Here is a 26,685-nt window from a genome sequence, read left to right as displayed (position 1 = left end):
AAATAGTTTTTTTTTTAACAAAGTTCTGCTGTATAATTATTCCTAATCGTGAGTTAAATTAAACTTGATAACAATACAAACAATATCAAATAGCGTTATCAACCTGAAGGCATTATCAAAAGTGAATAAAAAGATAGTTATGATGACGTGCTTGTACTTCTCTTGTTTTTTATTGAAAATATGAAGTCAACACTGTTTAAACATATTTTCGTATTTTTCCTTTGTTTACGTAATATCATTCTTTCCCTGCCACAATATTTGTGTGTTCTCTTTTGAGACAGGAACATAGCACAATTATTCACTAAAAAATTACATCACCAACTCAGATTCGAAATTTGTTTATTTGTTTTCATTTAGAAATAGGCCATAGAAACATGAATTACGAGATCGAGGATATTCCAAAGATATTCCACTTGGGTTGGAATAAACCACAACACAGTAAAAAGACCCCGTTACTAGTTCAGTGGCTTGTCGATTCTATCGTATCCCTTAACAGCTTCGATGATGTTACGCAGTCTATAATATAGATAAGTAGAAGTAGGTAGATACTTAGATATTATGGTATATCGGCATTGATCTGGATTTGTAAGAGTGTTTGGGTATATCGTAAGAGTATTTTGACAACAGAAGCCGGATGTATAACCGTTATCTGTCATTTGAGGTGCTTCTTCTTTTTATCTTGGCACTTCATAAAAGAATTCAAGAGATCAATATTTTTTATCATAACGTGAAGTTGACAGTTTTGACACAAGTAAATCCCTGAACCTACAAACAATATGATAGAGTGATGTCTGTACGTCTGTAGTGCCCTTTGTAGGTACCTAATGTAATCAGTGTGCTTGACAGCTCTGTCAAAATCTTATATAGTTACAATACAATATTTAGATTATTTTTCCAAGTACTTTCAAAAAACAGCGATATGTTAACAAATAAAAATAATATATATGTAGGATATGTTTTTTCAAAAATTGTTTTTCCAAAAATTGTTTTTACAAAAAGCGCTATTTATCATGATTACGGAATATTGCAAACTCTGTATTAGAACAATTTACAACCTTGTACCTACCTTCTACTATTATTTACCTAATAAGTACATTTATTTTTATTTCTTTATTTTATGTTTAAAAACTATTATATTAAAAATAATCTCGTCGAATTTAATGTTTCAAAGACCCAATCCTGTCTGATTACGTCTAAAAGGGATCCAAATGATAATCTAGTCTCCTTCAACGGAAGCAATCTTCCGAACAGGCTTTCCATTGATATGCTTGGTGTAACTATAAGTGACCAGCTCAGGTACGGGGGCTCCATCGAAGCCAGAGTAAAGTTGGCTTCTCAGAAGCCTGGCGTACTGTACAAGGCCCGCAGATACTTTAATGGTACACAACTGCTGACCCTGTACAAATCGCAAGTGCGCCCTACTGTCGAATTTGGCAGCCATCTCTGGTCCGGAGCCCCTAAATACCTGAAAAAACCCCTTGACTCTGTGCAGAAACGGGCGGTCCGTTTGATAGATTCCCCAATCTTAACAAACGGACTGAAATTTTTAGAGCACAGGCGTCAGGTAGGTATGCTGTCCTTGTTCTATCGGTATTACAATGGAAGATGCTCTGAGAAACTAGCGTCATTGATCCCTTCGGCACCGGTGCGTAGTCGAAATACACGCCAAACGCGCGCCCAACATTTGTAGACGGTTGACATTTGTCACATGAGAACGGGTCGCTTCTACGATTCGTTCTTAAGTTCAACAGCTCGGCTGTTGAACGAACTGCCGGCCTCTGTGTTTCCTCCCTCCTACAACATGGGACTCTTCAAGACCCATGTTCACTCCTTCCTCTCCACAAAAAGACCCTCCACACAGCATCCCCAAAGATGACATAGGCCCTGAGGGAAATTATTTTCTTCAGGGCCTCCTGTGTGGAGTTAATATATATAAATTTTTTTAATTATCTTTCTTATTGTTTTAATTATATTATGTTCTTTAAATTTATCATCTAGGTTTATAACTATTTTTTAATTATCCTCAATTAATGAAATTTTATTTCTTATAAACCATGGTGACGCCACTCCCCGATTCAAACACGAGAAATAATATCGTTTGAAAAATATCGTATTCTTCTCAAAATATCTACATTTGTGAATTATTGTAATGTGTCTGAATATTTATTGAAAATAAAATTAAAATTACAAATTAAATTTATCACGTGGAACTATAAATAAATTATTTCAACGTAAAGAACCAACATCGCAATCCATTCCTGAAAGCGATAAGCAACCAATAAAATAAGCAGAACGCATTTAAATGTACAAACATCAATAATGTATTACGGCGTTATAAAAAGAAACATGTTCCATGCGTTGTCACGATGAATCAACCTTTTAAAACACAGTCTACTGGCACTGTTAAATTTTGCTTAGGGTTGTGATGAAAGGCTTTAAATCACAGTGAAAAAAAACAGATAAACCATAGCTGCAAGAAAATATGCAAATTATTTATGAAAACGGACATGCTAACGACATCTGGCGGAGAAAGAATTGATCCAGCTTGCTTGCAGTAGACTCCTGTAATAGTTGAAATTAAATCAAGGTTCCGGGACGAGAGCAGAGATGTCGTAAAATCGTCTAGGACGACTGGTACTTCCCCTTTCCTAGGCCTATAAATAAATATTGAATTTTGTCAACCAATAGATCTGAACAAAGAGCTATAAAATTTTGAGTAACCAATCAGTGAACGAAGAGGCGTACACCAAATACAGACAAAGGAATGAACTGTGGATCGGGCAATTAAAAAGATAATTAACGACATTTCGATTCTCACAGAAATTAGAGGTGAACGCACTTTAGGGTCAACATCGACTTTCAAGGTGACAAACTCCTGGGAATATTTACAATGACTGAGACATTTATGGGGTATCAAACCGTTGAAATCGAGTGCTTTGAAGATTTTACAAATTGAAAAACACACGCACGAAAATGCAATGGAAAATTTATAAACGTGATAGTATAAAAAAAAGGACGGAAAAGCGAAGGAAAGTTACTGGCGGAATTTCAACTATAGTGCAATTATTTATGATAGAAGGAGGGTGTCATGTTCGATAAAAGTCGTACTAAAGAGAGGAGTGAGTGTTGGAAACAATGGAAATTAATCGTTATCAATTTAAGATGAAACGGACATATTGGTAAATCAATCTTGAATGAAAATCTCGCAAAAAAAATACACATTTTAGAAAAGTGCGGCGATCGAATGGAAGGTTAATACAGATATTTTGGACTGCTACGAAGGTTCTAGGGACGTGAAAATCGAGTATCAGAAGAAGACAGTAAAACTAAACATATAGCGATAGATTAGATTCAGGAAAAGTAGACATTTTACATGATTATTAGGTTAGATATATATTAGAGTTACCCAATATTACGGAGGGATCGAAACAAGATAAAAGGTTGGCGGTCTCATGTATATTTTGAAGGATAAACAATCAAAATCCGAACATGATTTTTATTTACGTTAAGGTAATAAACGATTAGAAAAGCGATTAACTTTAACGTGGACCTTATGGAAGTATTTAGATTAGACAAAAGAGATTAAAATTAATAGGTTTGAAATTAAATTAAATTTACGAGTCTAGTACCAAAATTTTAAACGTAAACAGGTGTCCAGACATATAATTTATGTGAAATCTTGTAAGTGAGGGATGGAGGATGGGGCGGAGATTGGATCAGGCAATAAAAGTGACAGATATCCCAGAGTCAAATTAGGTATATCTCCCATGGAAGTGTGGAAAACTATATATTAATTAATAATAGATGAAGTATGAAATTTTCCTGGAGACCACACACGTCGGGAAAAGTGGAGAAAAGATAAAAGAAAGGGTAAAGAATGAAGATAAAGAATAATCCAAGTGGAGAAAAGTGATACAATTCAAATTTATCCGTGAAATAAATAAATACGACTTGGAAAATAATTAATTATAGAGTTATGAGAAATAACATAAGAAAAAAAAGAAGAAATTGTGCAAGAAAACGTCGCGGATAAAAGAAAATCCAAGAAGATAAGGAAAAATTCAATCTTGCGGCATTAAGAGAAAAAGTACTGGTGAAAATGGAAAAGCCCATATAAGGGACAATAAAATTGAGTAGAATTTAGACGAATCGAAATTCAAAAATGCGTAGTAAAGATTTCAGCATGGATTTAAACAATTTCGCACGAGATGCATAAAATTGAGATCTATATATATGTTATTGAGGATGGACCTATCGCGAATTGAGAAAAAAAAGGAACACAAAATCATGAGATTTTAACTACATTTTTGTATGAACAGAGGACAAAGGGAGCTTGGGCGATTAACGCAGACTTACCCGAGTCGGACCCTATCGATTTAGAGTCGTGAGATAAAAACTAACTACCGCCCAGAGCCGGAAAGCAGAACATCTTATGGAAGCACAATCGATATTGATGGGAGGGATGTTCGGATTTACGAGTTGATAGGAGATAGAATTAAGCATCAAGAGAAATTCAGATACGTCTTTTGGAACCTGAGAGGGGTATAAAGGATGGAACACATCAGTCAGGAGACAGTCGCGCCGAGGGTTTGAAAAGTTGTTACATGGCAGTACTACGTCTATTGGTAAAATTCTAGTGAAATAATCTAAGTGTTAAATTCTGAACAAGTCCCTGGACTTAGAAAGTTTTGTAAAAAGTCTTAAATTCAGTTTCTAAATTCTGAAAACCCCACCAGTGAAGTTTTGTTAAATCAGTTTAATTTGGTTAAACAGTGAAAATAAATATAATTTAAACTCAGTGCTTAAAAGTGTTAAGTGAAGTGCAAAAAGTGAATTGTGAATTAATTAAAAATTTAAAAAAAATTATTTCATTCAAAGTGAAAACATTCAAATTAAATTTAAGAGTTTGTTATCGTTAATCTAAAGTGAACGTGATCGCGTATTGATATTTAAAAATAGATTATAATTTAACGTCAATTTGGTTCAAAAATAATAATAATAGTAATAAATACTTCATCTTAGGTTAAAAGAAACACAACGTTTGATGGAATTTAATTACAATATAAATACGAAAATTATTTGCGTTCAAGTTCGTAAATAACGTATTAATTAGTTGAGTACATATGTCTATGAAGATATATAGTACAAGAGAGCTTTAAGTAGCTTTCTGTAGATATAAAAGAAAAGGGTCCAATTTTCATGGAGGCTTATGTGTTGTAGGGGAGGAATTTTCCATCCCTGCGAACACATATGCAAAGCCTTAGAGAAAAAAATTAAATATCGGTCATAGCCAAGAGAGAAGAGAATTTTATATTGTTTTAAACAAATAAAAATAAAAGAAAATGGGGAAAAGGCGAAAACATTACAGGGTTAAGGCACTTGTTCCATCATTGTTCAACCAAATTGAATATTTTAATCGCTCTCTATTCTCGTATAAAGCTTGTTACAAGCGAAAGATGTAATACATAAATATTTGTGGGCGTGGCCATACAATTCCAAACCACCGTCATAAATATATATACATTTTTTTCATTGTTATCAAGATTAATTTGCAGACGTCCATTTCAATTAGAGGTTTCATAATCTGAAGGCGTTATCAAGGCGGTTGATAATGCCTTCAGAAGGCGAAACAGCTGATATATATATGATACCTACGCTGAGCTTTTCTCTTTAGTTCCATAACCCATAACCTGAATATCTTTAATTTTCATAAAGAAAGAAGATAATATTTAAAATGTTGATTTTTTAGAGTTGATTTCTTGTTTTGGTCCCACCACGGCGTAGTGTGTTCAATTTCTTGGCTGGCTAAGTCCTCCATCACAAAACAACCAACATTTTCCGCTTACTGTGGTGGTAGTAGGAGATTTTCAAATATTGTCAGGTCATTCGTAACCCGGGAATATATATCTACTTCTTTGAAAAAAAAATTACATAAACATGTTTTTAACAATTCCTTGAAAAACCTTCCCAATAACAGATCCGCAATAAACCTCACAAATGCTTACAAAATAAATTATCAAAAATTAAATACTTCACTTAAAACTTGTAAATTTGATCATTCGTCTGATGATGTAAACAAAAATTATGATAATTTCGCTGACTATCTCCAGAATGCTATAAATTCAAGCAAAACAAAAGTAAAAACAAATACAGGGGACAAAAGACTGAACAATACTCCATGGTTTGATGCTGAACTTGATAAACTTATTAAAAAACGAAATAGTATATTTAAACTTTGGAAACAAAATCAAGAAAGTATTCCTTTGACAATAGAAAAAAATAAAGCTCGTAATACTGTCACCAACTATAGAAGATACATTAAATCTAAATATTATACGAAATTGATTAATGAAAACATTAATAAGCCACAACGAACATGGAAAACAATCAATTCCATTTTATCAAATAGCTCGCAAAACCCAACAATAGCTTGTAAATCTCTAGTCATAAATGACAAAGAAGTAAAGGGACCAAAAGAGATTGCAACTGCATTTAACACATTTTTTCTCTCAGTTGGGGGAAGTTTAGCATCATTCATAAAAACCTCAAAAACTGATGTAAATACGATCTACACGGAACCTCAAGCAAAACAATCTTTTAACATGATCAGGACAAATAAAAAGGAAATCTTACGGATAATATCTAACCTTAAGTCTAAAGCAGCAGCTGGTTCCGATGATGTAACCTCTCTCCTTCTCAAAAACTGCAAGGCTGAACTGGTGGATGACCTTGTTTACTTAATAAATCTCTCTCTATCAAAGGGTATATTTCCAGATAAACTAAAAATTGCAAAAATTATTCCTGTACATAAAGATGAATGTAAAAAAAATGTCCAAAATTATCGTCCAATCTCTATACTTCCAGCTATCTCTAAAATTTTTGAATGTGTCATTAAAGAAAGACTATTGAAATATCTCGAACACAACAAAATTCTCACGTCAAAACAATATGGTTTCAGACGACGATCTAACACTAAATGTGCAGCCTTCGATTTTATATCAAATCTGCAGAAACATATAGATGACGGTGATTTTACGGCGGCAATATTTATTGATCTAAAGAAGGCGTTTGACACGGTGGATCATAACGTATTGATCGAAAAACTGAAGCATTTGGGTATTGTTGGTACACCTCTGGAGCTTTTCCGATCTTACTTATCAAATCGCTTTTCGGCAGTAGAATTTGGAGGAGAAATGAGTGAATTAGGTAAAATAAGATGTGGAGTACCACAGGGATCAATTCTTGGACCGTTGCTATTCCTAATCTACGTGATTGACATAACAAAGTGGGGTATTAAAGGAACTATACAACTTTATGCTGACGATACGGTAATTTTTTACAATAAACTGAACCTAGCGTATCTTGAAACGGAGATGAATGCTGATATTTCCCATCTCACAAACTGGTTGAGAATAAACAAACTAACTCTTAACGTAAAAAAAACCCATTATATACTTTTCGGTAACAAGAAAAATTTCAGCCTCGATATTAAAATTGGAGACAACTGCCTCGAAAATAAAATGAACACAAAATATTTGGGTCTGATCGTAGATTCCCAACTCTCGTGGGATCTCCATATATCTCATATAAAAGAGAAAATTACCCCTATAACTGGTGTACTATATAGGCTTCAAGGATTACTACCCATTCCTTTACTAACTTCAGTATACTATGCAATGGTACATTCACACCTTTCCTATCTCTGCTGTGTCTGGGGTTTTGCCTCAAAGAAATTGATAGCTGACCTGCAGGTGGTTCAAAACCGAGCTCTCAGAAATGTGTTTGAACTTCCATGGGACACTCATGTTAGGGACATCTATTCAGTTTCTGGTATCCTTCCAATTACAATCCTTCCTAAATATGAAATCACAAGCACCATCCTACAAATTACCCAAAAATCAACTCACACCAACATCAAGCCACTTTACAATCAAGACATCCACAACCACAATACTAGAAATAACAATAAAATCCGCATTCCTCAAACACACACTACAAAATATGGGTTAAAATCACTGAACTATATTGCCTATACACTATATAATTCGCTTCCAGATATGTACAAACACATCCACCATAATAAAAAATTGTAAAGCAATGCTTTAAAAGAATATTTTTTAACTACATTTAAAAATGAAAATATGTAACTGTGTTGTCATTTCTTGCTGTATCTTATCCATGTTTTTTCTTTTTTTTTCTTTCTGTACTTGTTTTCTATTGTTGTTTGTTCTACTTAACGTGTCATTATTTTAATTTTTAATTTTTATGCTGTATTGAATGTGAAAATTATATTTGATATCAAAATACCGTTGTAAAATTGTACCTACTACCTCCTACATATGAATTGTAAGTTCCTCCTGTCCTAAAATGAGTTCTGTTACTCATCGGGATTGCTCTAGCAAGAAATAAACACAATTAAAAAAAAAAAAATAATAATTCTTATATAGGTACAGGGTGTTAATGTACATTCTTGACTGACTTTGACTATAGATTCCTGGCATTATTTGAGATAAAAAACGAAAATGAGTCTTTAACTGAGTTTTTTTAACTGGATAGTTCTCACGTAAGTGAGAATTTGTATAAACCCAGTATAAATAAATAAATCAAAATTAAGTCTCTGGTGACATTTTTGGCTTTTTTTTTCAATATAGTATATTAAAAATCAGTAGTTATTGGACAGGTACAGTCACGGTGAGGGGTTGAGCGGTTACTAAGCTGAGTGAAATTAAATTGGTTGATTAAAAAGTCAACAAATGACAAAAGTCGTCAGATTCAACAATTTCATTTACATTTTTACTTCTAATAATATGAGTAATCACTGGTAAAATTAAATCCCTCAACACCTTGTGGATTCGTGTTTATACTAGAATTTATTTGCATACACGACGATGTGCGCTATCTTAACAGTAATAAATAAATACATTAAATAGTCATATAAAAAAAGTTTTTTTTTCATTTTAAGGAATAAAAAAATCGTAGTATAAATTGCTTATGTAAAATTCTAACTTTATAATTAAAACGGCTAAAAATATTATTAAATTTTTACTTATACACAGTAAATGGATTACGATTTACTTTTTGCATTAATCTTAACAATCATCATTATCAATATACGTTTTTTTTTATGCTATGCTTCATCTCCGTTCTCCTGATGCGCGCTTCTTCCGGAGATCCAGGATTAATATGGGGAACTCAATCTCTTTGTCCTTAAAAGGCAATTTACGTTTCTAGATAAATGTCATCAAATCCCGTGTGCAGTTGGTGTGGTTCAAACCACGACGATTGGATCCGATGTGAAGGATTCCCATTTCATCTCAAATAATTTAATGAATCCCGAATGACTCGAGTTAAGTATTGCATCTATTCTTGGAACCCAGGTTTTGCATCCTTATATCAGTATGTACATGTAGTAGCGCATAAACCTCTAAATAATACTTAAGGGTTTATTTTTAAGCCGTTTTTCCGTTAATTTCTGAATCACTGTTAATCAACTGAAAAATAGTTAGGTACTAAAGTAGGTAATCATCTACATTATTTCTTCGTAGTTGCCTATTGCATGTTGGCCAGTAAACGTCCAATTCTGTATTTCAGCAAGAAGCGGGCATCTAGCAGTCAGCCTGAGATTGCAATATTAGATCGCTTTGTCTTACTGGAAGATAAATCACAAGAACTATTGACGCTAACATTAAGCATAAGACAGGGCCACCGCCACCGCGGGGAAACCAGACAGAGCATAGAAATAATACTGACCATTGATAGTGCAAATTTTATCACGTTTCTCATATAAAAAAATGTAAAATTCTCTAAAACATAAGTAGGACCCAACACTTTTTACGATTTATGAGTCATAAAAAGTGTTTGTAGTTATGAGTTGTATTAAGTGGTTTGTACTAAGCTGATAAACATGCACGTGATTCATGACTATTTATTTATTTTTAAACACACTTATTTTTCCTTAACTTTTTACACTTTCAGACCTCTTCTCATTGCAATTCTGTGATCATGATTTTAAATACATTCGTTTGAATTTCGATTTTAGTAGAATGAATGAATAAATATAGAATTAATTAATGGAATCTCGGATGTGAAAAATAACGCACTTCCCTGAGTGAGTTTGTTTTCCATCTAACGTCCGATTGAGCTGAAGCTCGGCGAATAGACTCATTGTTGAAGACAACACATTCTATCAACTTTTGGTGGTACTCACGGACACACACGTGCACACACACGCCTTTCTCTGAAATTAAAAGACATTATACAAATTTACGCTAGTTAAAATACGAAATAAACTCGGTTCAATCCTCAGTCAACCAAAAAAAGTTTTTTTTAATTTTAAAAGATATTTCAAAAGTTCACAGTTGTTAAGAGCCAGTTCGTGGGGTAAAAGTTTCCAAAAAAAAGTTTGTATAAAAAAAAAATTTCGTAATGTGGGAACCCTATTTCCTATTCTATTTGCATTTCTGGTCTCATAATTAAGTACACTTTATTACGTAAAAAGTGGAAATGTTGCAACCGAAAAGTTTTAAAATGTGTAATTAAATATTACCTATGTACATACCTATATTAATATATATATGTACACGTTATATTACATGGTAGATAATATATATTGGCTAATTAAATTGTTTCTTTTTAATTGGGATTCAATTAAGCTCTTCTCTCGTTCGACATTCTTTTTTTGTAATTTGCCTTTCCTTAGAATGCATCTCATAGCTCTTTTTAAATGACTTCTAGCTTGTTAGTGTTCCTTTCATTATAATTATGCTAGAATTCAATTCGGAGTATTCGTATAAATTAATAAATTCTACGATTTCTTGTTTATTTACTAGTATCCCACTGAGCATCTTCAATGGTTCTTGGGATATTACAATTTTGATATACCAAGTTATCCATTATCCAAGATATCCATTATTGAAGTTATCCATTATCCAAGTTATCTATTATTGGCGTTCAACACGTGTTCTGACATCGTCATAATATATTCTAAATTTACTAAAAAGTTTATCAGTAAACAATTCTTTCGTTAAAGGCCTGAAATTTCGTTTTTAACTGGATTACCAATATTTTGAAGAGATTTTTAATAAATTAGCAAAACTGATTTTCCTCAGTGAAATGCACATGCGCCCCTGGCTCAAGATATCCGTCGGTGCAGCATCAGTTCGGCATCTGAGGACTATTGCCTTCATCGCACTGATTGAGGATGCAATTATCTCCCTTTATTGTATTACGACAAATCATTTTCGAATTAGGACCCATGCACTCGCTTCGACCATCAGCCTGCATAGTATTAAAACAATTCAACCAAACGATATTTATTGAAAGATTCTACCTTTCGATCCTTGTGGCGTGACGGTTAATTATATTTTAGGATATAACGTCCAAGCAATATGATACCTACATCATTAGAATAAATTAAGTCCCCGGAGACCAAATATGTGTTCTTCATTGCATCAGAAATCTTAAGTTAATAAACAAGTTTAATCATCTAAGTAATTGAGATGTTTCAGTAGCAAACCCACAGGTTTTTGGAATGGAGTCGAATGACGCTACAATGTAAGTACTGCCTAAGTACCTATTTACATGCACTGTAACGTCCTACAATATACACCGAGCTGGACCAAAACGCCGTCTACTCAGTCTACATGCATTTTGAGATCAAATATTCAAATTCTCTTTGCCCCGGTTTCACGGAGACCAGCACCCAACGTTTGTGGGAGCAACACAGCTCATACACTTTTAATGGAATACATAAAACCCCGAGTGAGATAGAGTGGGCGATAGTGCAAGTGGGCTTTTTGTCAGTCCAGCTGTCACGTGGCACATAGCATGTATGAACTATGCGGAGGTAAAACAAACAAAAACGGAATGAAAACTTTTCTAAAATCTCGGTACATTTCTTTGATGCATTTTTGCGTCCATGATACCGAGGGCGAGGGTCGGGTATTCGTGTGTGTTTCTTTAGGATAAAAACACTTCACTATTTAATTTTTTATTTGAAGCACGGTTTTGAAGTTTGGAATGTAGGTACCGAATGGGTTATAACAACTGTGCATTGATGAGTTGACGACCATAAATCTAAATGAAAGAAGCATCACGTCAGCAATAATTCTAGCCATACGCGTAGAGTCGTCTTGCATGTTATATTAAGACATTCTGAATTAATTATTCCAACTCGTTCACTGTGCACTCATTTTTTAATTTAAACCAATATTCTCTACGGACTTAATTAGGTACACTTAATTACTAATTACTTATTAAGCTATATTCTAAGACTATTCATGAAGCCATGAGTAAAAATTAGTACGAATGAATTTTAAGATGCTGCTACCAAAAAAATATTACAATTCTTCAATAATAACTTATTAATTTAAACTGGGTGTTTACAGACGATCTAACTGAGAACACTCCAGTTTTAAAATCTCAGTAAATACTCAAATAGTTACATTTTTTTTAAATCACCCATACATAGGATACATTATGTTCATACACCATTATTAAAATAAAATAAAAACAAATATTAATAAAAATACATAATTATAAAATTATATGAAAACTTTCTTTAATGACAAATAGTACAAAAAAGTAAGAGACACAAATATAGACGCAAGTAATACATAATATAATCTGCGCAACATATTTTTTAGCATTAGCAGAACATTTTTTCTGAGTCCGTATAAATTATCGAAAAAGTCTACTTCACTTTATTTATTCTATCTTATTATATAGTCGACACATTTAGGTCGGAGGCCAAAAATAGACGATATTATTTTTTTATGTATTCTATGACCTCTTAAACATGGGAAATTGGGAATATGTATCTCAATATTGGTAAGACATTATGCAGTATCATGATGGTCGTGAATTATTTTGTGTAAAAATATAAGATCAGTCAGTTGCCTTCTAATTCTAGGTGTATTATTCAACTTGAAGTATTCAAGACGTACGTCGTATGGTCTAAGATGGTTTTGTAGACCACATTTGAAAGATAACAGTCTTGGCATTTTTTTGACCAATTCTACAATGTTTTCATATTTACAGTAATGTGAATACCAAATAGTGCTTCAATGTTCAAATTTACTTCTAATTAAGGCAATGAAAAGTGTTAAAATTGATTGATGGTCAGGGTGATTTGTATTTAATGTTATAATGAGTACATCAAATATGATTATTAGGCTTATTTTAATTTTTTTTAATTTTTTTTTATTAGGTACAATATTTTTTACAATTCAGGTTTTCCAGTAATGTAGGCCTCACTGGATTATTATTAACGTCTGGACCGTTTCGGCCCTCTGATTGGTCGAATTCAAATCTTATGTTTCGGGTAAATTCCGCATAGCGTTCGCGCAAAATATCGCGCATTCGTTCCTTGAAAATGTCGATCCCTCCTTTACCGGCCGCTGGAGTAGTTTTCCTATTGGCCGACAGAGCACATCTCTGGCGGCACAATAGCGAATAATTTTATTGGAAATAATCCATAACAAATACGTCCAATTTCATCTATTCAAACTACCAAACTACCATTTTAATATGCATTTAAAAAGAAAACAAACATTTGATTCAACTTAATGACAATAAACAACAACCCTTTGCATTTACGATTTTTAAAAATATTGATATTTAATATTATTTACGTAAATAATAATTTCGCACCATTATGACAGAACACCGATATGAAGCTCGCGCATAATACGTATTTGTTTGTAGGAAGTGTAGGCACTGCCAACCCAATAAAAAACATGAAACACAATCGGAAGCTTGAAACGCTTGGTTGATTGTAAAATTATCCAATAAATCTCTAGACTGACATGTACTTATATGTAAAATAAAATGATAGGTTAGGTTAGGTTAGGTTGGGTTGTTATAGTTTAACTGTTGTTAGTATCACTTAAACTGGGCTGAGCCCGCTGCGCGGATTTTTAACTGCTAGTCAAATATGATTTTAGAATCAAAGTGATTTCTAGATATCTTGAGAAAGACACTTTCAAAGATTAGAAATGCTAATAACAAAGGCAAAATCCTTAATAAATCTATTTTGGGAGATTTTGAAGCAGTTGATGATAGGAAACAGAATTAGTTTTACGATAAAATTGAAAATCATCAACAAAAGAGTAAAATCAAAGTTTAATTTTGAATCAATGTCATTTACATATTTTACAAATAGCAGAGAGCTAATATTTGACCCCTGTGGTATACCAGAAGGTATGTACTAATGTTCTAATATGTTCAGAAGACCCACTTGGACCATTCCAGAACAATAAATTTCCCACTGTCGTTTTCCTTTGACTATCTATTGATATGGTAATTATGAGAAATACCTGGGTATTAGTAAAATGTTATTTTTCAATAATATTTTACTAATAAAAAGGCTCACTGTGAAATTGTGAAATTTGTAATTTTTGTAACACCTCAAAATCAAACATCAAACTGATTAAATAAAAAAAGAGTTTCAATAAAAATGAGTACATACTGCGAATTTATTAAGAATCTCGTCCAATTATTTGTAATCCGATTAAAAACGGGATCGCAGGCCGTTTCCGCAAAAAAAATTAAGTAAATTCCTAACATATCGTATCACGTGTTAATGCATCTGCATTTGCATTGATAATATATAAGGACGAAATTTAAAAATCTTAGGATTTTTATGTACACGTGATAATATGTTCGTATTTTACAAAAAAAGTTTCAGGTGACCTATTCATTCGTTCGTTAAGGGGCTGCAATCCCGTTTTTAACCGGATTACCAATAAACCGAATATTTTCTTGATAAATTAACAGATCTTATTTTTCTCCATGTACCTACCTACATACTATGGATTAGTAATAGATTGCTATGTACTGGAGTATCGTAAACTTGCTTGTCAATGTGGAGACATAATTGACCACTTTGACCAATTTGGTTGGGGTGGCAGGGGCTAGTCTGAAACTGGTTCCGCCAATAAAATTATGGATTGGAGGGTAGTTCATAGAAACCAAATTACAAAGAAGCTGAACATGGGATTGTACTTCTGCAAAAATGGCTTAAACAAAACTCACTTACACTAAATGTCAACAAAACGAAATACTTAACATTTTCTATAACGGCCAGAGGACAACCAACTGAGGATTATGCTCTCAAAGTACATGATTGTCAAGGAAAAAACTTAACGCAATCATGTCACTGCCGCACCATCACACACTCCAGAAACTTAAAATATCTCGGCGTTGAAATCGATAAAAAATCTTCTATCGGACACTCACATAAATATCATTACAAAGAGTCTTACAAAGCTCATGTACTACTTTAGAAACGCACCCAATATACTAAATAAAAATAATCTATATAAAGTCACGCATAGAATATGGAATTATTGGATGGCGATCTGCCTCAAACCTTCACATGAAGCAGCTCGTTAAAACACCAAAAATAATAAGAAAAATAATCCGGAAAGTACCCATAAGGACTCCATCAGGAGAAATTTTTAAAAAATTTAACGTGCTCAGCATTATAAAATGTACTCAAAAAATGCACTACTCAATTTTAAAGAAAAATATGATTACCTTGCTGAACAACACACCTACACTACAAGGACGAAATCCTCAAATCTACTAAACGTTCCAAAATTAAATACATCTTTCGGCCAGAAAAACCACTATTTCCATGCTATAAAATTATATAATGCCCTTCCTATTGTAGCAATTAATCTTACGAGTATTAAATACTTCCCTAAAAGGGACTCGAGGATACATGTGGGTAGATTAAATGCTTGCACCAGCAATAAAAACTCTTATAACAAATATAACATTTATTATATAAAATGCGGTTACTAAACACATAGCTCGAGGAAATTAATAAATGAAGCAAGAGACTCAATATAAAAGGTTAAATCTCAAGGCGTGTCGAGATAGAAATTCTGGATATGGGGACGTTACAACGTGCTCTATGCCCTTCTAAAACATCCTTTTAGTTCCGACTGTCCATTGTTGATATCAAATTACTTCGTTCCCCATTACTTGTAGAAAAATCTTTGAAAGATATTTCTAACAGGAATTTTTATGACATTTTACTGAACTATCAATGGCGTGCACGAAGTCTAAGGGTGCTATATAGCTGTTCAAAATCCAAAAAATAAAATATTTCCAATTTGATAATTGTAGAAATTTAATACATTTTCTATTTTAGAACTGTTATTTTCCGCTTGGTGAAATTTCATCGTAATGAATGTATTCCACCTGTTTATTTTCAAACAATTACGTTCATCTTCACTTAGAAGAAGCTTAATGTACGAATTTCTTTTGACCTTTTTCATTTATTGAAGTATTCACTACTTAACGACCTTTATGGACAGGAAAGTGCCCATCCACAAGCTATAGCACGATAGGTACAGATAAGTTTTAGTGATTTGTTGTACCGGGGTGTTATTACAAATTAATGTCAATCATCTCGACATTTCATCTCTACGAAAACATGTTGTCATTTTTTAATAAAGCAAAAGCAACCCATTAGTAAGTAGACAATCAATTTTGGAAGCTCCCATCTGCGACCATTCTAATTAGTCTCACGTGTCTTGTGTCTTATAGACGGACGAACACTAAATGAAAAACGTCAAATTCGAGATGAAGACGAATACGGGGGTTGGAGGGAGAATGGTGAGGCTTGGGGGTTGAGGCGGGGGTACGAAAGTTCACCTTACCTTAGGTCAAGCCCATTGGGGTCCGACTGGCCGTGACTCGCGTGAGTGGAATTATTTATTGGACTCCTAGCGACACATTCCGTCACGTGACTGGCGACATTTTGTATTTCGGAAAACAGATTCCAGTCATCACCAAGCGATTAGCGACACAAGCGTTACACCTAAGTAAATACGTTTAGGCTCAGATTTATTCATTAATTACACGAAAACATTTTTCCATCCTAATAAGGGTTGAGGATAATGATGATGGATCATGTAGGGCTATTTAATAAATGCCTGTTTTTTAAATTCAATTTTATCTTAAGCGTCGCATTAAGCGGGGGTTTTGGGGGAAATCTAGGGAAATTTAACTTTAAAATGCGTTGATACTAAAGGATATTATTCACCGAAAAGTTTATAATAATTATTATAGGTACATCACATCACAAACTACAAAAAACTAATACAAACCCATAAAATCAATTCGCAGGTACATTATTTTTAATAATGGTCAAGAACGATTTGTTTTATTTTTTGTAGTTTATTTTATTTAGCTATAAAATTTTTCGTTTTATATTTAAAATATACCTATTCTAAAACTGCTACAATAATATTCTATTAGATACGTAATAATATTTGGACTTACAACATTGAGACACAAAGTTTACACACGAATATTTTTTACACAATTATTCTTGACGGATAGAACTCCAGACTTATTAGGTAGAAAACATATTGTGTACTCGATGACAAATCCTACCCCGGGCCGTAGCGCCGTGATAATTGTGAATAAAATAATTATTTAATCTATATTATCTCTATCTAGCAGATACATTTACGCAATTTCATTAAAAATATATTTAGGTAGGAACCGAGGCTGCCAAAACCCGACCAATTTTCACAATATTCGGAGTTCATTGCGATGAATGACTCGCGAATGTAATTGACATTGAAATGGACGTACATTGTTTTTTCTGGCCATATCGACAACTGGTCATGACAGTCGCATTACGATGGCACGGGGAACATGGAACACCCCTACGAGTCCTACAACACGACACACAGTCACATAATCGTAATAACGTGCAACGACCCGATACATGGGCTTTATTAGGCTCCATCAGGCGAACGTAAAACTATTACTTTTCTGTTATTTTCTACTTGTTGAATTTGTAGAAAATCGAACATAATTTTTTTTTCTTTTTTATCGGGTAGTAGATACTATTTTTGAATAAATTTTATAGGATTTTGCAGTGTACAATTTTTTGCATTATTATATTCTTTCCTAATATTAGCTATAAGATATAATATAAAATATTGTAAAAGAAATCCAACGCACATATTTATATTTAATCGGTGCAAGATATAGAAATAATCATTAGTTAATAATGCTAATTAAATAATGTTAATTGCAATACTAATTATCATGTAACCGCTATATCTATATTCAATTGTCACAAAATTTAATTTACTTTTATCTATGTTACATAGGCAATCTTCTCATGGAATGTAACTAATAAAAAAAAAAAAAAAAAAAAAAAAAATTAAAAAAAATATGTATGTAAATATTTAATATACCACCACATAATTGTATCTTTTTGTCTTTTTACATACATATATATATTTTTAAATACATACATTTCTTTTGGAACAAATATAATATGTGATTTACCCGCCTCGGAACAGACTTTGTCTAGTGAGGCGGGTAAAAGAAAAGAAAACAATCTAAACAACCATGAAATTAAATAAACGCCCGGGTTGCCGGCACTGAAACTGAATGCTATAAAGATAAAATACATGCAAAAAAAATGTGGTGTTACGTTCCTCCAGTCAAACCAAAATTATGCTCCACACGGAGAAAAATTCCTGATAAAAAAAATATTGCTAATTTATTAAGAATCACTTCAAATTATTCGTATTCCTGTTAAAATCGGGATTGCATGCCAATAACGAATGGATTGATAGGTATCCTGATAAACTTTAAGTAAAATACCAATGTTTTGTCACGATTTTCGAGCACGTGTTCATAAAAACCCAAACTTATTTGCATTTCGTTGTGATATATTATTAAGACAAATGCAGGTGGATGGACAGGTGTTCCGATATTATTATGAATTAACTAAAACTTTATCAAGGAGTTGATCGCAGTCCCGTTTTCAACAGGATTACCAATAATTTGAAATTTTTTTTTAATAAATCAGCATTACTCATGTTTTTCCGTGCAACCGCGAATGCTGCATTGAAGAGTGGTAGATATTTCAGTATCGCCCTGGTGAATTACCATTATTCGGTTACTAGATCCTTAATCCCAGGTACTTCCCAACATTGCCCTTCCCTTTCCTTCACATCTTCCTTCACATAGATGATATAGTCCCACAAGTCGGTGAACGGCCGGCATAGTCCAGTGGTAACGCATTGGACTGCCATTCCGAAGGTCGCGGGTTCGAACCCGGCGTGCGCAAATAAATTTTATTTGATTAATTAGTGTTATTTCACAATTAATTAATTAAAATTAATTAAAATAATATATAGTATATTTGCGGCACGTTCCAGAGTGGAAGTTACTACCAGTATCGCCCTGGTGTAAGACCACCATTCAGAATTGAAACGTTGCTCCAAATGGCTTTAGCCGTGTTTAGTGACTAGATCTGAATAGCCAGGTACTTCCCCACCTTCCTCTTTCCCTTCCCCACTTACCTTCAGCCTCACAACATCCCCCAATTGGGGATGCCATAGTCTCACTGGCTCCAGACGGGAGCAGTTGGGACTCTTGTGAGGTATTCACTATAAAAAATAAATAAAAAACTAAGTTGTTTTCTCACATTCAGTCTAAAAAGAGATTATTTGGACAATTTAAATTAAATTTTATTTGAAAACTAAAATATAGATGCAAACTTGGAATAATAAAGGACTATATCAAATAAGGTTATTATAATTATCTGCTTTGTTAAAATTGTGCAATATTTTCATAACTTAACCCAAATCTATGTACCTACTTTATGAATTGGGATTTATTTTCACTGCAAAAAAAATTACTCAAATAGAGTACTAGAAAATAAACAAAATGTTCAACGTCTAAAGACTTTTAATTTCCTTTTTCAGATGGCCGAGCTTCTGACCAATATGATTGAAATATTAAATACATGGACCCCATCCAACAATATAATGAACTCAATTACCCGGTGCAGTCATCTGAAACTAATGTAATTGAACCCAAGTGAAGATCTTTAGCGGGAACAAGAAAAACCTTACCATGAGGAGATTTCTGCTGATGGGGTTTGCTCTACTAATAGCACTCGGCAATGGATCGGAACCCTTGGACAGTGAAGAAGGTAAATATTTCATTTTAATTTTTTAAGCTTCTACATTAAATTAATAATGGTGAACCATAATATGCTGAACTGCATTATACTTGTGTTAGAAGCCATTATTTAGGATAATCTCCCAAATTCCATAACTGGATTTATTCGCATTCCGTATTTTACTTAAGTAAAAATAGTCACTTTTAAGGATATTAATGGTCAACCATTCTTTACTAAACTGTATTATAGTCGTGTAAAAAATCATTCTGTAGTTCAATTTTTTTTCTCCATGTAATCATTCATCAAGATCGTTTAATCTCACAAATTCCCTCAATGATGTTTTTTGATAATGTTTCGAGATAAATCCCAACCAGAGAAAGTCAAAATGTGCATAAGTAGTAAGTAGGTACATACCTACTCAAATTAGAAGATTTTTTTTGCATAATTCCTACATTTTTCTCAATCAAGGTACTATCCTCTTGTTAACCAGCACCATTTTCTACCACTCCGTTAGACTATTTAGCAAATTGAAGAAACCATAATTCAACTGCTTCTAGACAGTTATACAGCCGTAACATAAAAAAAGTTAGTAGTACTCTTATGAAATAGGATGTAACCTATAAGCTATACCCTTTGTACTGTTTTTGTACAATAAATATTTATTGAATTTGAATTTGTATTTTGAATTATGAATTCCCATTGCATCGAGAACACAAGTTGATGTATAATATATACGAGTAAATGCATTATATATCTACTATTTTTTTCAATTATTCGAAGAAGTCATAATAAACTGTGTTTCACACTCGTACCGCGAAAATTTGGGTTTTTATTCAAAATTATCTAGAAAAAAATCCAAATAAAGTTTTCAGTCAAATCAGTTCTAATTACATGTTTTTTTAAATTTTTATCTGTGTAGTGTTATCGTAACTTCACTATTGCGAGCCGTAACATACGTGTTCGGTAACATCTGGGGGGTTTTTTGTTGTGTTTATACGCAGCATGAGAGGCATTTGGTACATGCCTAGTAACAGCGGTTATTTAATTGGAAACATGTGCCAATTATCTTTAAAAACTTAAAAAATAAAATAGCTCAAAACCAAAAGCAATTTAATAATTATAACAATGGTGTGTTTTTACGAACGGTTTTTAAACCGCACAAAAATAAGAAAAATTTATTACAAAAAAAAACCATTAGAAAAAATATGTCATATTTTAAAGTGAAGTTTGTCAAGTTTTTATTAATCACCCCTCAAAGTTTCGAGGCATGAGCGTGGAACACGGTGGATATCTTGCAAAGCATAGGTACATACCGATATTGTGTTTTTAATCCGGCGATATAAAAAGCTCAGCAGATCGAACGTCCATTTGCTTAAGTGGAACAAGCTGTAAATGATTTTAACAACTCCCATAAACGGCTAACAAGAAATAGTTAAAAGTCAATGTAGGTGCTGGATAAAAAATATAATCCAGCGCGCGGGCAAAACTCTTTTACGGGTAATAAAGAGAGAAAAGGCCACTTCGCACCTTTCAAAGACAATTAAAATCGCCATTCAATATTTCTAGTACAGAAGTTCCGATAGACCCGACTGTTTGTGCGGTCGGGCCGTTAACCGCTTCGTTAGAGCGCTGGCAATTAAAATTAACATCACAGCCGCAAAACCGAAATAAATGAAACAAGAATGAACCGAATGGGAATTGTTTTTTTTTTCGCTTTTCGGGAACATTTGGCCATGACCAACCAACCACCATTGTGTAAACACACAGGGCGTAAAGCATGCATGATCGAACATCCGTTTTGTTCAATAGTCACGCTTACGTACCCCCACAATATTTTGGTATCCTGGCACTTTAGTGGTCGCAATAGTTACTTCATAAAAATACCTAATGTTAATTACGTCAATTGTATATCACCTGCAGTAAAGTAGAATCATTTAAAAGATATTCTTAGTCTGTGTAGTGGTGTACTGTACGGACAAATTCGAGGTAAGAGGGGACTGCGGGCAGGTGTTCTAAATCAAATCCTAATCAGTTTGAACAACTATCAGTGTGCACAAAAACATTCAAACGTGCGCTCTTTAAAATGATTTGCCTATACAAAGACGGAAGTCTAATTTTTTTTAAATATATGTGAATACTGCCCAAGAGTCCCAACTGTTTCTAACCATCTGGAGCAATCCCCAATAAAATTGTTATTTACTGTGAGGCAGGAGGTAGTGGGGAGGGGGAGGAAATGGGGAAGAGGATGGCGAGGAAGTACCTGGCTATTATTAATGTAATTACTGAAAACTGATTTAATATTTTGAAACTACTTTTTAAAGACTTCATATGTCTATATATGACTTTATATTTATTATATGTCTTTTCTGTATAAGAAAAAAGAAGGTTGTTTTCATATTACATATTATTTTTTTATCTACCTACAGCGGGCTTGCTCGGAAAAAAAGAATTTCAAACATATTTTTGAATTGTAGATTGTAGGTAGATATGATTTCCGAAAGAATTAAGTTTTGAGCATAATTCTGAATTCGAGTTTTTATCTGTCTTAAATCACGTGGGAGTTTATTCAGCATTTGACAATATTTGGGCACCGCCTTCTAGTCGACTTTTGTAATCAATTTTCGTACAAATTATTTTTTTCATTAAAAACACCACGTGTTTGGGTTTTTAAACAACATACCGTTTTATAAATATCAAAGCGCGTTTGATGAAATTAGCATATTATGTATCCTCCAACGAGCTTTTGGCGGTAAGTGATAAAGACATTCCTAAAATAAAAGCGAAAGCTGAAAATTTTCAACGAATATGAAATTTTAGTCAACAAAAATTTTGTCTAATGTTTCGCCTTTATGGAATTCCTTTAACCTGGGAATGTGTGAAAGTAAATATACATCGCCCTCGCATTCCTCGCGGTAGGTACCCTACCCATTAAATTTAAGGTAACCCAGAAATCACGAGGGAGGTGAAATAGAAGGCAAATTTAAAAAAAAAATCAACGAAATACCTAGCTGTCGTTGAAATGCCTAGCTAGCATGTAAAAATTGATATAAATGAAAATGAGGATAGGTAGGTTGGAATTCATACTAAAAACAACAACAATCAGCTTAAAAAAAATTGTTCGATTTTCAATATTCCTTGTGTGAGCTGCAAAGCCTTCTGCCAAAATTGAAAAAAATTTCAAACATATCACCGAGAATCAGAGGGCGCAAAATTTTTCAAAAATCATTCCCATAACATTTTTTGACACTGCGATTGCATACCTGCAGCCTCATGACTAAAAAATCAATGAGTAAACCTTTGGTTCCAGTGAACTCTCGATCACAGGGTAAGCTTATTAGCGGCCCTACACGCAGAGCAAATGTCGGCATAAATAAAATACATTTTCTTTAGGTGGTAATGTCAAATTATACGTTTTAGAGTGGTAGATTCTTTCAATACCCTGGTGAAAGAGCGCGATTCAGAATTGAGACGTGGCTTGAAATGGCTTTAACCATTTCCTTACATCAACCTTCTCCTCCCTTATACTTCGGCCTCATAACATACCATGGTTTGGAGCAGTTGGGACTTTTGTGCGGAACTCACACAAAATAGAACAAAACTACTAAGTATTAAATTGCCAATCTAAAAAGAATTTTTCAATTCAATGACCATGGAGTTATCTTTGACTCCAAATTACGCTTCTTGAATCACATTATTGATCATTAAATCATATTATTACAAAATATGATTTAAGATTTTCACGGCCAAAAGTATTTTTGTTATTTGTTTTTGGGGTGTTATGCCGTGTTGCGCTAACTCCTTCTTTAGCCAACGTTTCGGACAGCATTGCAGTGTCCATCATCAGGGCAGATGATGGACACTGCAATCTGCCCTGATGATGGACACTGCACTGCTGTCCGAAACGTTGGCTAAAGAAGGAGTTAGCGTAACACGGCATAACACTCCAAAAACAAATAACAAAAACACATTAATAGCATTACCAGTAAGGGATTACAAATGCTTGAATTTATTCTCAGAATCGCTAAAGACTTTAATAACATAAAAACTATAAAATTACTGTACACGTCTCCGGTTAGAAGTCAGGTTGAATACAATGCAACCATTTGGTGTCCTCATTTCAACTCTCATTGTTTACAAATTGAAAAAATTCAAAATAAATTTTTACGTTTTATTAATATCAAAATTGGTATTCCTATTATTGAAATCAATTTTGTCAATTTACGCAGGAAACTTAACTTATCGAAATTATATGAAAGGCGAAAAATATTTGATCTCCTTATATTATATAAAATTGTTCATTCAAGGTTAGACTGCCCTGACACTATAAACTTGCTATCTTTACATATACCTCCAAAATATACTAGACGGAATATTTTATTCTACAACAATAACTTCGCTACGAATTCTGTGTTAGAAAGAATACAAAGGATGGGCAATGAACTAAATGATGTCGCTGACATATTTTATTTAAACTTTAATACATTCAAAGCCAAATTAGTCTACCACTTTTTAAATGTAAATAATGTATGAGAAATCATTATATTTTATTTCGATTTTCTATTGTTTGTTTTATACTGTTGTTAAAAACGAAATTTGTAATTTTTATGTACTTAAAAGCCCAATAGGGCGTCAATAAATAAATAAATAATTAAATAAATAAATTAGACACAAGGGAGTAGACAAACACAGATTTACCAATCTGTTATTCAAAGTGCAGATTGGTGGAAGACATAGTAGAGTTAGATGCCGCAGCTCAAAGCTTCAAAATTAACATTACTGGCACGAGCGCAGTTTCACTAAGATTTTCTAACTGCAGCTTGCAAGGTTGATTGTTCTTATCCAATGATAACCAACCTCCAATAGTACCATAAGATGAAGAATAAGTGACCCAACGTTTTAAACACTAATTTATTTTTAATTCTTAAAATAAATTCATTCTTTATTATTTATGGGGAAAACTTATTAAATTTTGAATTACCACTTCAAAGCATTTCGCAAAATGGAGTCGGTGCTCAGTGAGAGACAGGATATATCGGGGCCGCTTGTGACATTCACGATGGAACATGGGAAAGGCGTCACCCTTCATTTACAAAACAGTTTCCCCAGAATTGAAAATCGACCAACACTACTCGCGGTAACTCGAAACAAGATTATTAAACTAACGACAAAGGACACCGATACATAGTTGAAATAATATGCCTTTTTATTACGTGTTCGAGAAGAGCGTAGATATTTTGTAAGTACTTTCCCAGTTGTTCCCAGGTTCAGATTAAGTGTCCATAAGTCTCAGATTAAAGCATTCCGATGAAGAAGCCGAGGATAGTTCCTTTGGAAATGCTATTTACTTGTGTTTAACAAGATATTAGTGCTCGGCCAAAAAGAGAATGATGTGGCTACTTTAGCTTATTACAATTCTTCTTTTATTTTTTTTCATATCGCTTAGCCTTAGTAAAATCTTTTTTTTTTAGTGTATTACAGACTATGTGTCCATTTACAATACACATGTAACATTAACTACATATAGATGATACGAAACAATGAAAGAAAAAATAATAGAAATAACAAGTTATAAATAGTGATTTTTGGCATTGACATGCCTCTTGAATTTTTCAAGCCTACTATTAAAAATATCGATAGTCTTGGAGGCGTTGTTTAACAGCGCCATACCTCGTGTAATGCTATGCCGAGCCAGTACGTCCGTTCTGCCACGTGGGATACATAGCAGATCATGGTACAGTCCCTGGCTGTAGTTGTTCGGTACGAACAACTAATATTATTCCAGAAGGTATGGGCTATCTATTAAATTATTAAGAATTTTGTACGCCGTTACTGCAAGGGCCCCACTCCTCCTCGAGTGGAGACTTTGGTAGCGCGTTTTGGCTAGCAAATCTTCGTGATGCATGAATCGCGGGTACTCTCCGTGCATTCTCAAATACATGTATCTCAAAAACTTTTTTTGAATCTGTTCTAATTTTTCAATGTATTTTTGTTGGTTTGGGGCCCATACAGCAGAGGCGTATTCAATTTTAGACCTTATAATGCAGTTGTACAAAGTCATCATTGCCTCGGGATTGGAAAATTGTTTGCAGAGTCTGTTTTTATGATTAAATATGTTACCTTTTAATTTGGACAGAAGATTCGATAATATATTTGTTTAAAGAGCGCAATGAATGCAAAATGGCTACCCAACTTTATTAATCTTTATGCAACGCCTACTAATGGATAATATACATAATTTAACAAACGTATGAACTTTATTGCGCTGTTTTTTTAGTGACAAAAAATAGAGGTGAAAAAGTGGATAAAAAAAGTTATCGACCATTTATCGACCAATTTTTGTATAAAAATTTTTTAGTGCAAATTTATTCAATTAAAATCAAATTTATTAATAGTATTACCAAGATGTGAAAGTATTTAATTTTTTTTATTATTATGACTGCTGTTTTGGCAATTTTCAAAATGTGGTTAGGTCACGTTGAGACGACTTATTTATATGATTATATTTACCCTTACCGAATTTCAAATAGTATGATGTCCAAAATGATTTATTACCGGTTAAACCGATTTACTGAGACCAATGCTGAGACCTCATATAAATTTTAATTGGGCAGGGTAAATAGAATCATATAAATAAGTCATCTCAACGTTGCCTAGCCACAGTTCGAAAATGGCTTTGAACTCCGAAACAGCTGTCACAATAATAAAAAAACTAAGTTCTTGCAGAACTTAATAAT

At 33.3% G+C, this 26,685-nt stretch overlaps 1 protein-coding gene across 2 annotated transcripts in view; it reads left to right on the top strand.

The window, feature by feature from the left end:
* The window catches only part of LOC149426370 (netrin receptor UNC5B-like), a 198,370-nt gene that overhangs the window by 26,503 nt on the left and 145,182 nt on the right, over positions 1 to 26,685 (top strand). For both annotated transcript variants that reach the window (XM_089650888.1, XM_089650880.1), the window contains exon 2: positions 19,752 to 19,981. In XM_089650888.1, coding sequence (XP_089507014.1) covers positions 19,903 to 19,981 — 79 coding nt within the window. In that variant the 5' untranslated portion in view covers positions 19,752 to 19,902. The remainder of the gene's footprint in view (positions 1 to 19,751; positions 19,982 to 26,685) is intronic.

The sequence above is a fragment of the Hesperophylax consimilis genome, chromosome 1 (assembly GCF_061612785.1).
Source record: "Hesperophylax consimilis isolate HC1 chromosome 1, BYU_Hcon_1.0, whole genome shotgun sequence".
NCBI lineage: Eukaryota > Metazoa > Arthropoda > Insecta > Trichoptera > Limnephilidae > Hesperophylax > Hesperophylax consimilis.
The sequence above is the reverse complement of the archived record's forward strand: the minus strand, read 5'-3'. Positions and strand labels throughout refer to the sequence as shown.